Source organism: Nicrophorus vespilloides, unplaced genomic scaffold (genome assembly GCF_001412225.1).
Source record: "Nicrophorus vespilloides isolate i.1.1-1 unplaced genomic scaffold, Nicve_v1.0, whole genome shotgun sequence".
NCBI lineage: Eukaryota > Metazoa > Arthropoda > Insecta > Coleoptera > Silphidae > Nicrophorus > Nicrophorus vespilloides.
The window spans coordinates 43382-60681 of NW_017096387.1; the positions used below are offsets into that span (position 1 = coordinate 43382).

General features: G+C 34.4%; 1 protein-coding gene across 19 annotated transcripts in view; it reads right to left on the reverse strand.

Annotated features, from left to right (window-relative positions):
• Positions 1-664: 664 nt before the first annotated feature.
• LOC108556930 (basement membrane-specific heparan sulfate proteoglycan core protein-like) overlaps positions 665-17300 on the reverse strand; it is a 132710-nt gene continuing 116074 nt past the window's right edge. For 10 of the 19 annotated variants that reach the window (XM_017913270.1, XM_017913266.1, XM_017913273.1 and 7 more), the window contains 41 exons: positions 17025-17264; positions 16823-16954; positions 16361-16432; positions 16177-16191; positions 15479-15700; positions 15039-15176; positions 14008-14975; positions 13630-13944; positions 13418-13572; positions 13153-13360; positions 12820-12960; positions 11867-12754; positions 11611-11804; positions 11268-11553; positions 10966-11211; positions 10714-10909; positions 10024-10178; positions 9795-9969; positions 9471-9622; positions 9000-9406; positions 8676-8938; positions 8436-8616; positions 7988-8239; positions 7754-7929; positions 7590-7610; positions 7272-7406; positions 7015-7206; positions 6888-6914; positions 6495-6755; positions 6165-6437; positions 5486-5749; positions 5284-5432; positions 5007-5229; positions 4376-4939; positions 4004-4312; positions 3434-3684; positions 3142-3377; positions 2733-3070; positions 2456-2671; positions 2238-2385; positions 1818-2077 (listed from right to left, as the gene is read on the reverse strand). In XM_017913270.1, the coding sequence (XP_017768759.1) occupies positions 1897-2077; positions 2238-2385; positions 2456-2671; positions 2733-3070; positions 3142-3377; positions 3434-3684; positions 4004-4312; positions 4376-4939; positions 5007-5229; positions 5284-5432; positions 5486-5749; positions 6165-6437; positions 6495-6755; positions 6888-6914; positions 7015-7206; positions 7272-7406; positions 7590-7610; positions 7754-7929; positions 7988-8239; positions 8436-8616; positions 8676-8938; positions 9000-9406; positions 9471-9622; positions 9795-9969; positions 10024-10178; positions 10714-10909; positions 10966-11211; positions 11268-11553; positions 11611-11804; positions 11867-12754; positions 12820-12960; positions 13153-13360; positions 13418-13572; positions 13630-13944; positions 14008-14975; positions 15039-15176; positions 15479-15700; positions 16177-16191; positions 16361-16432; positions 16823-16954; positions 17025-17264 (9965 nt within the window). In that variant the 3' untranslated portion in view covers positions 1818-1896. Of the gene's footprint in view, positions 1311-1817; positions 2078-2237; positions 2386-2455; positions 2672-2732; positions 3071-3141; positions 3378-3433; positions 3685-4003; positions 4313-4375; positions 4940-5006; positions 5230-5283; positions 5433-5485; positions 5750-6164; positions 6438-6494; positions 6756-6887; positions 6915-7014; positions 7207-7271; positions 7407-7589; positions 7611-7753; positions 7930-7987; positions 8240-8435; positions 8617-8675; positions 8939-8999; positions 9407-9470; positions 9623-9794; positions 9970-10023; positions 10179-10713; positions 10910-10965; positions 11212-11267; positions 11554-11610; positions 11805-11866; positions 12755-12819; positions 12961-13152; positions 13361-13417; positions 13573-13629; positions 13945-14007; positions 14976-15038; positions 15177-15478; positions 15701-16176; positions 16192-16360; positions 16433-16822; positions 16955-17024; positions 17265-17300 lie in introns of those variants that run through there. The other 9 variants (XM_017913274.1, XM_017913275.1, XM_017913262.1 and 6 more) reach the window with 8 other exon arrangements.

A 17300-nucleotide genomic window follows, 5' to 3' on the forward strand; every position in this document is an offset into this window, starting at 1 on the left:
TAGTTAAAACACATTTGTTTTAGTTATATTTGGAACTTTTCTTCTGTTTTTTGTTGTTGATTTTTATGATACAAATATAAGCATATATTTTAAATTAACTAAAATTATCATAGAAAATATATTTAAAAAGAGTTTTCTATTTTTGAAATTTTATAAAATAAACACTGTAATGCATAAACTTAGTGTTAACAGCGCCTTCTAATTGGATATTGCATAACTAGAGCCCATTAGCTGTTATATTGGTGGTCTATGTTAAAGTCCTATTCAGTTCAAATTTCAGAATAAATATTTAAAAAATCTATTACTTTGTGTATTCTATATAATATAATACTTACATTTCTTCCTACTTACTTATAATGATGTTTATATATGTTCCAATAGTTTAAGCTTGTATTTTTTTCATAAAGACATTAGGAAAATTATGGTATAATTTCAGGATGTGGGTTTGAGTAAATATTAAGAGTATATATATATTGTTTTATAGAGTAATTATTGTCTTTGAAATGCACGTTACCATAATTAAATACAATCAACAAATATATTAAAAGGCAATTTTATATAACCTATTAAAGCAATTAAAATTAAAATTTTCCCAAAATTATATTTTCATTTTTTTTTATACATAAACATATTTATATTTTCGTAATCAATTTCCTACTCTTGTATACATTATTGGAACAATAAAGCGCATTTATATTTATATAAAACAGATTGCTGGTAGGTTACTACATATATGTATATATTTATATATATATTAATTATATTTATTGTTGATCACCATTGTTGATACGTTTTGTTTCGATTCCAGTAATCACATTATTCAAGAATTGTTTCAAATAAGTATATAACATAGAAATCTCTTATAAAATGTAGTTTTAATTAAGCTGAAAGTACATAATCTAGCACCATACAAATGAATCTTTTATATTATTTTTTTGTTTTGTTTTTGTCAATTTGGATTCCTTTTCGTTTCACTATTCCTAAAATGGCACAATGTTACTATACATGCAATTAAAAGTAATATAAAAAAATAATTAGTTTCGTAAATTATTATATCAAAAGAAAATTATATCCTGTGGGCTTATCATTGGCAGTAATTGGTTACTTTATAAGCAAACTTGTTCAATGTGATTGAAATTAACTAAAGAGATGTTTCAAGCGTAAAATAGGCCCACAGTCATAAAATAATATTTGAACACAAAATGAGAACACTTAATTGTTAACAGGACAGTTAGAGTAAAACAATTGTTTATTAGATCCTATTGAAGTCATCATTGTCGTCAGTTCCGAATAGACGGTCCATTTCGAATCTGAAACATTACACAAACACATGTAATTGTTTTGTGTACATATTTATATAATAAAGCTATGCTATAGAGTTGCATATCTGAAACCCTTTGAGATACACTGTGTATTGAAAACAAAAAATGATACCCACTTGATTTGAAGTGTCAAAATAGATGAATAAAAGACATGGCTGAATGCCATTTTGGGCACATCTCAACAACACACTTTGTATACCACGTAATGTTAGTAGACGTTACCTTATAATTTGTTTCCACTTCTTAATAGCAATATGTTAATAAAAAAAGCATCAGTCTATTATGATGTGTATAAATAATCTATATACAGTAATTACGTATTTCAAATCCATTTACACCTTTACAAATATTTAATACACAAATAACATTAACAATATTTGTATATGTATAGAGATATTTACAAATATAACAAAACATTTCATTGTAACTATATGAAATTTGTATATTTACAACCAAGTAAAAAATAAACTGCAATAAACCTTAAATTATTTTTGAAAATTGTCCTAGTCGCACACATTACGATATTATTGCTTCGTTCACATTAATTTAAGCTTTAGATATTAGTAGTAGGAAGTCATACACCCTGCGACAAGGAATATAGCACACAAATGAGGATGCCGAAGATGTGCGAATCGTACTTGGGCACCTTCGATGAGGATGGTTTTGGATGGATTATGTTTACAGGAGGAGGAGGGATGATTTCGTCGAATTGATCGGAATCGGTGAATATCAACGAGGACGGAATCCAGCTGTGTCTATCCGTAATATTAGCAGCGATTTAATAATAAGACAGAAAAAATAATGATTAGTAGATTAGTGTTAAAACATTAAAATCAATTGCTTATTCAATAAGCATTGTTTTGTTAGTGAATAGAATTAATTATTTTAGAGGTAATAAGTTCATGGAAATCATACCTTTGACAACTATTCACATTTAGTCCTGATATGGCAGAAACTCCTAAATCTAAAGTTTTAGAATCTTGAAGTTCAAATCCGTGGATGCAACCGGTGAAGCCTTTCGTGTAACGTCTGCCCGTCATTAATTCGATGTTGGGTGTTCCGCCTATCAATCAAAGAGTAAATAAATTAAAATGCATTCTCGTTGCATCATTCAAATTAATTTATATATGTACCCAAGTAAATATTGCCGTCGCAATTCATATGGTTGGTTATGCCACCAGCTTCGCCAGTTGTGTGATGATCATTGTCAATTTCCATGGAGCCTTCCCTTCCTTCCCTCTTCAAGATTACCCTGTGTCTATTATTATTGCTAATGAAGACATCTCTGTTCACAATGTGTGCTTCACCGGATCCTAAATCATAAGTGAATTCCAAGTAGCCGTCGACAACTAAAATGCAAGAAAACAAAACATAATTTATATCATCATAACATTATATTTCAGTATTTACCAGCCAAAGCGATAAAATCTTGTCCCTGGCCATTCTCATTGGGGCCTTGTCCGTGCCAGAATATCAAACCATTGGTATCGTTTGTAGATAATTCGAGTGCAATGACTTCTTCAGCTTGATCATTAGTGTGATCCAGTAAGTAATTGTTAAATTCCAAATACCCGTCTCCATTAAAGTTAGCATCGTTGCGGATTGTTATAGCTAGTTCACAGTTTGTACCTGTGAAGCCTTTCGGGCAATCGCATTTATAAATTTTGGTATCACCGTGGCAAATTCCGGCATTTTGACAGGGATTCAAATGTTCGCACATGTTTGGTGCAATCTCGCATTCATTTCCACTAAAACAAAAATATATATTTTATTTGCATTATTTTTAAATTCTCTTTGAGTATAATCATTGATGACTTACGTGTATCCATGTATACAATTGCATTGATAGGTAGTTGGAGATAGCGGATAGCAGTAACCGTCGTTTCTGCACGGATTGCTGGAGCATCCTGTTTGTTTTACGTTATAGGTGCTTGCTGTATAAATATCGTTTTCTAGCGTGAAATATTGGTCTTCTTCGTCAGAACTATTGCAGTCTTTAACATTTGCAGAATCCACAGAGTTCGCTAGTCCCATATGAACATTTGAAATGCTCACCTAATATTTAAATTAAATTAAATAAGTTTACTTCATTAAATATAAACAAAACGTACTTCAGAAACGCATCCGTTAAAACCATTGGTAACGCCTACTCCAGGATTTAGCCTAACTGTGTCTTTGTTGTAACCACCGACAAAGAATTGTGTATGCAGATTCAATCCTCTGTGATTTCCAACAGTAGTTCCAACGACTGGTGCATAACCGTCCACAATCAATTTTCCATCGCTGGATACCCTGCTAACTGTTACAACCACCCATTTGTTTTCTTCCGTAAGCTCCTCTTCGCTCTTAATAACAATTGGACCTATAATTAAGGTACATGACTTAGCTTGTTAGCGGAGGAAAAGAGATATAACAGTTTTAAATTAAAGCAATACCACAAGTTTATGTACTATATGTACATAATAACAATAGAATCCCATTTATAATATATAATAAGTAATATTATTACCATCATAAACAATTTCATCATTTTGTTGCGCAGCTTAGAAAGAAAATAAAACAGTTTAAAAATTACAAGGCATCTCAACTTTCAGTTAAAACGTCCTAATAGTCCCTATACTTTCAACTGTTTGATTCTAAGCAATATAAGGTAGAGGGAAATTCAATAATTTAATACTCACCGTTTCCAACATCAAATCTGAACTCTATTCTTCTGTCCTTAATAGCCAAACTGATGAAATCTCCATCGCCTTCGTCGTTCTCTCCGCAATAAGCGATTACACCATCCGAAAGGTCCTTAGGCTTGATCTTCATGGAAATTTTTAAGCGACGCAACTGCGTTGGCGTGTTGTATGCCAAATAAGAGTTTCTTGAAAATGCAGGCTCGGAAATGTTTAATTCCTTCTCGCAGTGTTTACCGCCTTTGCTTAGAGGACACTGACAGGTGTAACTATCTTCGGAGTCTACGCACCTTCCTGTTCCACAAGTGGCTAAAAGTTAAAAAGAAATATATAAGAAAAGTTGAAAAGAAACATTAAAAAAAATAATAGTACATGCTGAGCAGAATTCGGCTCCAACTTTGTTGCATGTTGGACCGCTGTATCCAGAACGGCAGATGCACATGAACCCATCTTTGCTCAAAGATTCTTGACAAACTCCATTATTTTCGCAGAGATTTTCTGAGCACGTCTCGCAGTCTGTTGTTCCCCTCTTCATATGGGCTTCCTTAAGTATATCAATATCCGCATTGCCAATCTTCAATTTACTGATGCAACCGACGAAACCTCTGTGGGCGTTCGCCATCGGTGAAATATCGTTGAAGTCCGGAACTCCGCCAATGAACAAATTTTCATTAATGGTGAGACCAGAAAATTTGCCCAACGAGGTACCAGGGTATGGTCCTTGGCCATCAACATACATAGTTCCGCGTTTGCGATTCCTGAAGATTTTCACAGTATGCCATTGACCTAAAGCCAACGTGTGGTTGCCCTTAATTATAGCTGGTGTATTGTTATGGCCAACATTGAATCTGAACTCTGGAATTCCATTAACCAAAGCCAATGAAACAAAGTCTCCAGTCAGCATATTCTTTTTATTTCCATTGTATAAAATTAGTCCTGAAAATATAAAACATGGTCATATTAAATGAGTATATGTGCAAAATTAATTAGTAATACAACTTACCATCATGTACTTCCGGTTTGAACGATATTTCAATAGAAAATTGTATATAGGCATCTTTGAGCGTGTCCAATGCAATGAAACTAACTGGGGCTTGAGTGAAATAAGGAACAATGCCGGTTACAACTAAAATAGTTGGTGTTTCAATTTTGTTGTACGAGTTTGATGATGTACACGTGTACAACCCAGCATTATGGCTATCGATATCATTGATTTGAATAGATTTCTATGGAATAACATAATATTATTGCTTGTACTAACAAACTTACAAATTACTTACTGAATATATATCAACTTCCTTTGGCAGTACTCCCTTCTGTTTAGACCAGAAATAAGTTACTGGTTCTTTCAAGTCTGTGTTGCAGCTCAAAATGATAGTGGATCCTCGCGGCGCTTCTTTCTTCGAGATGGTATCGTCATGTGCATCATCTGGTAAGGTATTATTTTAATTTGTATCTTGATACAGTCTATTGATAACTCACCAATAACATTGATATTGAAATCTTTGTGGTATAAACCATTGTAGCCTCTAGCTTCGCATCTGTAAAGTCCGGCGTTTTCTTTCTTCAGAGAATAGAATTTCAATGTGCCACTTTCCATTACAACATTAGGTGCCATTCTTCCAGTTACTTTAGTCCATGTTGTAATCACACCTGGTTCATTCGATCTACAGAAGAGTTCTATATTTTCTCCAACGCGCGGAGATTGAGTCGAGGGTTGAATATCAAGTGTAGGATTATTCGGTTCTAAAATATGAAAATCATTGAAGAAAAAACAATAATAATAGTAATATTAGAAGAAAATGTTTAGCAAAATGTACAGCTTTAAATGGACAAACACAATTTAAATATCTATAAAATGCACAAGTAATATGTATACATGTTAAATTAAGCACTAATAAAGTATTTTAGTGGTTTCATTTAACAAATACGAAGAGCTATATTAACACATAAATTAACTGAATAATAAAACAAACCCCGCCGAAGTCTGGTACAGATTTGTCCTCGAATAGGAAAACAATTATTATAGCATCGGCGATAACCATATTTACATTCTTTCCTTACTATTTATCAAAACAAAATGCAAAAATAATATCATAAAATAATGTGCTTTCATTTTTTTTACAAATAATTCAATAAGAACTTAGAATATTGCACTTACCATTTACGCTCAATTCAATGTAATCCTTGGATTTTGTACCATCAGGGTTCGTTATCTCGCAATAGTAAATACCTTCGTCGTATTCAGTAATATCGGTAATTCTGAGTGCGCTACCACGAGTGATAGAGTTTTGAGGTAAGTCTCCTGCTTCTTTGTACCAATAGACAGAGTGTTCGTATTCTGGTTGCACATTGCACTTCAAATCAATTGTTGATCCTCGTCTGGCAGCCTTGCTTTTGCTGTCGGCACTAATCGATGGCATTTCAAAATTTTCTGTAAAACAAGATTCAGTAATTGCTTTGTAACAGTGAATATTTAAATTTAATTTACCCTGAACTAATACTTCAGCAACAGAATCGGCTTCACCAACTGAATTCGTAGCTGTGCATTTGTAGCGTCCAGCGTCGGATACTTGAATATTATTGAAAACAATAATACCATCTTGCGTGTAAACAGAAGAAGGCATCGTTTTATTCAATCCACTCCATGTAATTCTAATGGGTTGTTCTCCAGAAGCTGAGCACTCGATTCTGGCATTATCACCAGGGTTTACTACTTGTGTCGTTGGATTCAAAGTAATCCTGGGCAGAGCTATAAATAACATTAACAACATTATATTTGTGTGTGTTATACAGATTACATATGGATTACTAGCAAACGAAAACAAATCAAACTAAAACGATTGACAAATGTTTATAATGACTACCGATGAGAACATCGTACCTTGCAGCGCACACAGTTCTTCCTCAGCTTTATGTAAACAAATACAAATAAAGTATTAAAAGTCGTAAATTGAAGTCAGTTCGACTAATGAAGCGGAAGATTGTAATTCGAAAAAAAGAGTACTTACACAAAACTTGGACTTTTGCAGTGACGACGAATAGAATTTCGGAAGTGCTCGCAGAGTAACCAAGACATTTATAGAATCCAGAATCAGATGGTTGTGCATTGTTGATAATCAATGTACCATTGCGAATTAGAGAATATTTCGGGAGAGAAGTATTATCAGCCCTGGTCCAATGCGTGAATATTGTTTCGTTGGCTGAATCATTACAAAAACAATCAATAATTATATAATGAATAAGGAAATAATATTTTTTTTATTACTTTTTTTAATGTCACATCTTAAGTCTGCGCGGTTTCCTACGGGTACAGTGAATACTTGGGCATCATCCTCTGGTCTTTGACGTTCATTGTCTTTGTAGCTAAATTCTGGACGACGGTCACTACCTGGATCTTCTCCTACAAATTACAGATTATAGACGTTGCTATTTAAACTAGAAACTGCAAATGTACACATATTCTAAGAACCCAAATGAAAGCTGAAAATGCACCATTAAATGAGTGTTTTGAAGATATTGAAATAAATGAGTTTACAAAATTGATAGAAATATTTGAATGAAGTATGTATAATGATAAACTCACCTTTTGCATATGTATGATTAGCTATAGCCCATAGTTAGTAGAAAAATCATGAAATATAAAACATATTTTAGTTATATTTTATGTACAAAGCTCGTATTGACAATTATGTGATAAGAAAAAGCTCAAAATGATTTTCACTCAAAATAATTATGATTTTTTTTTACCGGTAATATCACCTCTAGTTGGAATATTATCGTCTACATGTATAGTTATTCTGCTTTCTCTAGCGCCAGCAGAGTTTCTTCCTGTACAATAGTAGGTGCCACGATCATCCATAGTTACCCTTGTAATTTCAAAGACAGCATTTCCCGAAAGTTCATTCGTTAATGGTTTAGAATTGCTGTAAAAATATTGATAATATGAAATACATATTTAAATAAGATCAAGTTATATCTTACTAAGAAGATGTCAACGAGTCTCTATTATGAATGAATTTGCTCCATTGTACTGTTGGACTAGGATGTCCGGATGCCATACATTCCAAGCGAATAGGTTTTCCAACTTGAACCTGCATAATTTCAGTACGTGGTATGATGGATACATCGGGTACAGTTTGCACTATTATATGTCCGTAGGCCGTGACCGAACCAACTGTATTTTCAGCTGAGCAGATGTACTTGCCTCCATCGGATTCTTCAATTCCATTAAACCTAGTGAAATTACAAGGACATATTAATTGCTATATCTCGAATATATGGAACAACGCAATAATTATTAACAAGAGGCACACATAAGCTAATGCCCAGTTGCCCCTCAGTAAAAGATAGACGGAAAGAACAATAGAAGAGAATAACCAAATTCGTAAAACTGACATATCTACGGTAATTTTGACAAGTAAATAAATACCTTAAAACACCGTTCGACAACTTTTCAACTCTATGACTAATTGGATAGCCATCAGCTCTATGCCATCTAATAGTTGGCGCTGGAATACCATATAGTATACGGCATTGGAACATTGCGTTGGATCCAACGTTCACAATTTGTTCATTCTTTGGATATATTTCAATGATGGGGGCTTCTCGAGCTTCAAAAAATATAAAACGTTTTAATAAACAATAGGCGAGAGAGAACCTTTGTCGTTACCTTGTACATCAATAATGGCAAAACTCTGTCCAAGTCCAAAACTGTTTTTAGCAGCGCACTTGTACATACCACGATCAGACATTTGCACATTGTAGATTTTAAGTATAGAGCCTTGTTGAAGAGAATTATGAGAAATATCGCCTCCCTCCTTACTCCAGTGAATTGTTGGGATAGGCGAACCAACGACATTACATTTCAGTTCAGCCTCAGTTCCTTGATCTACTTTCTGGGTGTTAGGTTCAAGCGTAACACTTGGAGCAATACTGAAACAGTTAATTTTAGTGGAAAGTTCTTTAAAAAAAAATATATCTATGATTTTTATACCCAGAGCCTTCCATGATGTGCACATTAGTAGTAACATTAACCGAACGTCCATCGTTAGCGGTTGCCGTACAGACGTATACACCAGAATCTTCAGGTTTAGCATGATTCACAATAAGGATTCCATTATTTATTTGATTGTTGTGCGGCAGATATCTGCTGTTCTGCTTTGTCCATCTAATATTATAATTTCCACCAGCCGTACAGGTCAGAGTGAAAGATTGGCCGCTGGTTCCAGCATATTGCGATGGTGTAATCACTGGTGTTATTGGATACGGACCAGAAGGAATATGCACACGAACGTTAGCGTAATCAACATTTTGTCCAGCAGTGTTCACTCCTAAGCATTGGTAAGTTCCTTCGTCGGATTTTCTGGCATGGGTAACTTCCAGGTAATCATTGTAAATGATCTAGATACAAAAGAAAATATAACATAAAAATTGCTGTAAATACTTTTTACAGATAAATACGTACATTTTCATTCAAATGATCACCATTTGATTTCCTCCAACTTATATTGGGTGTAGGATTACCTCTTGAAATACATTGCAACCTAAACGGTTTGCCTTCATATACATCAACAGTTGATGGGACAATTGAAATAATTGGTAATTCTGGTGTATTTCCTATTAAGAAATATTAAACGCGTTAATATTATTATATATTACAGTTTGATTTTCGATTGTCTTTAATTTTACCTGATACATTTACCATTTGTTTTGCGAATGCTTGTTAGAAACAATATATATTTAATTTTGAATACAATTGAATAAAATTAAAAAAACAAGTTATAATTACCTCCAACTGCCAAATTAACTCTTTCGGTAACGATGGAGAGTCCATCAAAGGCTTGGCATATATAGTTGCCAGAATCTGAATGTCTTAGATCAGTAATAACTAATAATCCATTATTATCGTCTATTGCTCTATCCGGAAGGACTCCTTGATCCTTTGTCCAATGAATTTTGATGGACTGCAAATAATATTTTTTATATAATGTTGTTATATTCATATAAACGCAATTTACTTTATTTATAAAAGATGTTGCAATACACCTCAATCTAACTTCTCCACCAACTTCGCGGATCGTCAAAGATGGAGAACTGATAGAAAGTGATATTGATGGCGGTATATTAGGTGAACTGGTCACAGGCGGATACTCTGGCTGGATTATAGATGAACCTAAACAAACGTATTTTAAATTAAGAAACTTACTAAATCAATTATATTTAGAGGACAGCACACAAGGAACAAATGTGTTAAATACAAACGTAACGTTGACCGTGAAATTATTAATACATCATAATAAAGAAAAGGACATTAGACGATAAGCTGACTGGATATCGTCAAACCTGCATAAATATTTCCTGTTAGAGAGCCTAAACTATTATTGTATGCATCCATCATGTGGCATGTGACTATTTGATGTTTAGAAGTTAGCATCATGGAAATCCATGTAACAATTTCATTAGGATAACGCCTTTCGTTCAATTCATTCTTGTCGATATTTACTCCATCCACATTTAAATTTACATTAAATGTTCCAGGTGCTTGACATTTGCAGGTAATTTGAACATTGTTTTCATTACCTCGTCGTATTTGAAGATTTAAATTAACTCCTTTTCCATCTGTGTATTATTATATTATAAAATAAAATCATGCTGTCATGCAAAAATAATTGTGTAAGGTAACAAACAACATATGCCATCTATCTTACCATAATGTTCGCATCGTTGTCCCGAATATCCTTGCATGCAGTTGCAGTGAACGCCTGAATTCTGATCTATCGAACAGCTGGATTCGTGTCCGTTGCATGGACACTTCGAACAGGAGCCCAATGGTCCAGTTCCAATATCGTTAATGTCTCTGTAATATCCCTGTGCGCATATTTCGCATGATGTACCGGTGTATCCCTGAACAACAGATCAATCTCAATATATCGAAATATAAATCATTATTTATAACATACTGGTGGGCAAATGCAAACTTCAACATGCGTCGATCTTCCTTGATTCGTGCGAGTGTCCACTGATGTATCCAAAGTAAGATCACTAATGAATGAGCTCGCTGTGTCGCTGGATAATTGTGCTCTGATTAAAATTGCATCAATATTTGCAAGAACTTTCAGAAGATCTTCACGCGATGCTGGTTTAGGGCCTTGTCTAAAGTCTAATCGTTGCCATTTTGAAGCCGGACTCAAATTAACAGATATTTTCTAAACACAAGAGTATTATGTTATTAAAAAAATCAAATATAAAAGGATTAGCTTACGTTTGCCAAGTTTTGAGCCTGCCTGTGCGGATTCGACCAATAAATAGTTATACCATTACCAATGATGATGACATCGCGATCCATAACATACGATGCGTCGGGTCTTTGCGTGTATCTTTGGGTAAATTCCAAATTACCACCGAATGATTTAATTTTGTTACCAGTGAAAACGTTGGGTAGCGACCAAAATAGACTTTCGGAATGTTGACTTGGCCTAAATGTATATCCAATCTCATTCATCGCAATATTTAATTGGAAATTCGTGTCAATCTTTTCGGTTTGTTTTCTGTAATATTGATATTGTCAATAATGATATAAAATATATCACAAAAAATATACTTACATATTAGTTAGTACGAAACCATTATTGTTTGGTTCAAAAATTTGACTGGGTATTTGTTCAATATACATATTACTCTCGTGACAATCTGTGGCTACTCCAGAACAGAAACAAGATTGGCATCCCTCTGCTATGGAAACATTAAGGCCAAATGTGCCCTCACGACAACGATCGCAGTTGGATCCTTCTACATTTGTCTAAAATTAAAGTTATATTTAGAATTATCAATTATTTATAAGAAAAAATATATTATTTATACCTTGCATTGGCAAACACCTGAAATGCAGTCGGATGAAATTGATCCTGCAGGATTACATTTGCAATTATTCTCGTCATGGTCTCGTTTGTAAGTACAGGGCACATTATTTGTTGGATCGCCTACGTATCCATATTCACATTCGTCACATTTGTTGCCGGTAGTGTGATCTCTGCAGTTCGTGCAGTCACCACTATTAGGATCACATTTATTCGAATGTCCGTTGCAATCGCATTTTTCGCAAAGACCCAAATAAATACCTCCCAGTGTTCTAGTATAGCCAGCATCGCATTCTTCGCATGATAATCCTTTGTAACCAACTGGACAAGAACATTGTTCAACTGGCAAAGCTCTAGCGTTTCCAGTATTTCTATCACTAGCGGTGTCCAAAGAAACCATTTGCAGAGCGGCTTCGCGGGTATTTGTTGTGTAAGTAGCCTTAATTGAAATAGATTCAATTTCAGCTAAAGCCATCATCAAATGTTCACGATCTGCTACATTTCCATCAGCTCTTTGCCAATACTGTTCGAGAATGGGAACCTTCATCGTTAAGTTATTCGAGGAAGTGCGAGTGTCGTTAGCAAAGTATCTAATAGTTATGCCACCGATACTCTTGAGTTCAACATCATGCGCGTTGTTTTTAGAACTTTGACCGGCTGGGAATGGCACGTAACGTAGTGTATATGTTAAATATCCTCCGTATGCTGTTAACTTGTTGCCCAAAAAGCGCGACGGTAAAGACCAATAGTACAGATCCGTATTTCTAAAGTTGTTATAAACTATCTCTCTTGAATGTTGGTCTAGAATAATTCCATCTTCAATTTCCGTGTCTTTATTGTCAGCCGCTACCAATTTGAAGTTATTTTTGGACGATGTAAATATGGTAGATATCTGAAATTTTATATTTATATAAAACAAATCCTATCTTCCTTTTTCTTTCTATCTCTCTATCTTACCTGATCTCTGTACCAATTGGTGCTTTGGCATTGTTTCGTGATACCCATACAGAAACAAGAAATACAACCGAACATATTGTCGTTACTTAAATGGAAAGTGTTCTCCTTACATGTGTCACAGGTATATCCAATAGTGTTTATCTATTTTAAATAGAAAAAAACAATCAATTATATATCAGTTCTTAAATAGTATACATTTTTTTGATGAAAAATAACTTACACGCATCATACAAAAAAATGTGAATGCAGCATGGATGAATAATAATTTGGTTAATTTACGTATTTTTGTATTATATATTTAATGTTAGAAACAATAGAAAACAGAATACTAACTTTGCATGGGCATTGTCCGCTTTGCTGATTGGTGTATGAAGAACCTGCAGCATTACAATGATCAACATTTGGTTTACAGTAATCTCCTGCAACTAATGGATTTCCGTTATAGCCTCTGGCACAGTGTTCACACCTGCGGCCATAATATTCTCGTGGGCAATCGCATGTGGCACCGCCATCAGTGTCCAATCGACATGTTCTTCCAAATCTACGTATGTAGCACATTTAGTTTATTTGCATATGGTTTTATTAATAAATAACTTACTGATTTCCTGAGCTTGTTAGTGGGCAAGGACAAATCTTACAATCAATACCTCTAGATGGGTCTCCATAATAACCTGCTGGGCAATTCTCTGGTTCCTTATGACATTTTCCTAGCCATGGACCAGATTGATGTCTCGAATATCCCGCGGCACATGACTATAATTTAAATAAATGTAATATTATACTTAATATAATATTTGTATTAAGCAATACTTCGCATGAAAGTCCACTGTATCCTGTGGGACATCTACACTGTTCAACAAATGAAGCTTGTCCAATTCTATTGTCAATTATTCCTGCAGAGTCCATTATAATATTTTCAAGAGTAGTATCAAAATGACCATAGCTGTACTTCACTTTGATAAGAATATTATCAACAGAAGCTAATGCCATCATTATTTCTTCACGCGTTGCTAGAGATTCTGGAGCGGTATCTGATTTTTTGATCCATTCTCCCACAAAGAATCTGATGTTCATTTCTCCATCACGGTTTTCGTTGCTGACGTGCAATAAGGTGTAACCATTGCCCTATGATATAATGAATCAATCAATAATAATCAATAAAATATAAATTTAAAAAAAATCACATACAGATAGGATAACGTCTGGGGCTCTTGAAATTTGGTGTCCTTCCCTATTCGTTTTCAGAATGTACTTGAGATAGCCTCCATAACTTTTAAGTTGGTTTCCGTGATAGTTCTCAGGCATTGCAAAGTATGGTACCAAGTTATGATTCGAATCTTCATTATATTGAGAGTATACACGTAATCCATTGCGGATATTAGAGGTAGTTACTGACATTTGATCGTTCCTGTACGGGCTATCACCTCTAATATCGACAACACCGGTCATAGGATCGACATTGACGGTAACAAATCTTTGAGAATCCATTGGTGGTTGCAATTGGTATGTAAATAGATCTGCAGAAGAACATTCCTTTGTGACGCCAAAACAGAAGCACGAAATACATTCGTTTGGATTCCTTGCTTCCTCATTGAAAAATCCGGCGGGACAAACGGATTGTCCAGCGTTAACAAGCAGAATGGTGTCAGGGGTGGCAATAACGGATCCTCTGATATTTATTGCCTCGCACGAATATGCACCTTGGTTCTCCGGTTGGATGTCAGGACAAGTTAAAACTCCTACACCGTTTACACTCGTTGTAATGCATTTCTCCGGGATGTGACCCCAGTTTAAGCGCCAAGATATTTCGGGAGTGGGTACTGCGACTGCCGAGCATGTTATTTCAAAGGTAGCACCAATTTCCAAAGTTATCATTGGTGGTGGTGGCCTTACAATGGTCACCGAAGAACAACCAATTTCATCGCTACCATCGGTACAATCGTTCGACATGTCACAGTGGAAACTCTTAGGAATGCATTGATTTCCGGATCGGCATGTAAATTGGTGGAAACCGCACAAAGATCCTGGTGGATTTGTAGCGCAATTCATTTCGTCAGAGTTATCGCCACAATCATCATCCGAATCACAACGCCAGGTCTTCAAAATACATTTCTTGTTTGCGCATCTAAACTCATTTGGTTCGCATCCATGAGGATCTGATGAAAAATATGTATCATGAGGTACAAACTATTATATTCATTCAATGACAATGCTCTTACTGCAACGAGTTTCATCGGATCCATCAGCACAGTCGAAATGTCCATCGCAAACACGTTGCTTATCAATACAATCTCCATTCGCACATGTGGCTTCGTACAATCCGCATACTTGAGGTTTTCGGGTAGTTGGTGCAATATCTATAATTAAAAAAATAAGGAATTACATATCTATTGTTATACTTTTCAAGTATCGTTGTTCATAAATAAAACACTTACCATAAGAGTACAATGAAATGCATTTTTAAAAGAAATCACACAATTAATTAGGTAAGTGTAATTATTATGCGAAAATTTATTACCTGTGCCGCGATATTCAGTATCAATAGGTGGCAAAATGCCAATTTTAAGCATTGTATTCTTTGATTTATCATTCTTATTCCAAGCAGCTTATCAAACACACAAATATGGAAAAATGTAGATAAACTTTTATATATACTCACATTTGTTGATGTTGAGGTAAACTGAAATGTGCGTAGCAGGGACGCTTGGTGGAGTAACAGCATTACAAATGTATTCTCCGGAGTAATTCGTAGGGATGTTCGGCATTTCCAATCTACCATTGTTATCTCTAGAACCAGGTGGCAGATTTCCATACTTGTAGGACCAATATACCTTAACTCTGTTAGGTCCTTCGTCGCGACAATGGAAGACCACTTCTTGACCTGCACATTTTATAAAAACAAATATTATAGCACAAATAGACGCTTCATTTTAATGAAAACCCATGCAGATTAACGATATGTTCATATTGATAATTAAAATGGTTGATAACCCTGATGTAATAGTTGTTGATGCAAGTTAACTGTGATCACCTATTTCCTAAATATTAATAAAAAAAATTGAAATGGTTACGCTGAAATGGAAATTAAAGATTATGTAAATTGTATTAAACATTAACCCTGTGCTAAATAAAACTATTGGATGAAGTACATGTTTAATCGTTATCCATGAGTAATTAAATAAACTACTGAAAAAGATGTGCATTGGACAAATTCACAAAAGCTTTTATATAAGACAATACTACAAAACTGTTGATAAATATGTGTCTGTGTCAAGGCCCAAAAATACTTGTATGGGATATTGTTTTAAATGAGATGGATGAATGCCATTTCCATTCCTAACGGATATATGTACTCACCAGTCCTTATAATGGCTGAGCAACATCACATAAACACAAAAAAATAATTAGTTTCAAGTTTATAACTCGTATATATAAATGTAAAAAAAAATCCACACCACAAAAACGTATCCTTATATATAAACATTTTCAAAATAATACATTTTAATTATGTAAAATAAAAATATCGAAACAATATACTTACTTTCTTTAATTTCTTGTTCAGACGGATATGCTTTCAAGTCGACGATGAATGGCGTATTTGGATTATGTTCATCTGTGAAATAAATTCAAACTATAAGATCTTGTTTTAGGATAAACAATGAGATTAGTATGTAGCACTATTGGTTTTGTTAACTGCTCTCTTCCATCTGATCTTCGACCATGAGGTTCTTCAACGTGTAGTGCTAAGCATTGTTACTTTAGTAAATTATATCCGTTTTATTATACTATTATAATAATTGTATTGAGTTGGCAAAAGCAAATACCATTATAATTAATCGGTAAATAGGTTTTAATTATAAAAAAAGTAAATCGTAATTGTTTAGAATAAAGTAAATTAATGCTTGTTAATTCGCTTTCATATTCGCACTCGATTTAAATTGTTTGTTATGTAATATGTTAAATAGTACTCTTTTTACCGGCAAACATTCGCGAATTGACTTACTATCGTAGGGATTACAATCTAATTCATCGCTATTATCTAAAGGACAATCCGTCTTTCCATTGCATCGCAATTCCATACTTATGCATGGCCCGTTTTCACAACGGAACTCATCGCGAGTACATGCTTCTATAGCTAAATTATTGGAACAACAGATTTACAACATCGAAAGTTTTTTTTTTTAAGAACATTATATAATACTTACGGCAATTATCTTCATCGGAGTTATCGTCGCAATCTCTAATTCTATTGCAGTGGCCTGAAGATGGATAGCATTGCTTTTGGTTTCTACATTGGACTTCTCCGTGCCTGCATACAACCGCGATATGTCCACAGTTTACCTCATCACTACCATCCGAACAATCAGGACGACCGTTGCATTTTCTGTGATTGTCAATGCAACTACCATCGCCGCAAGCAAACTCATCATAACTGCAGACGGTACCTGTACATAAAATGTATGCGTAAGTATTTAATTACG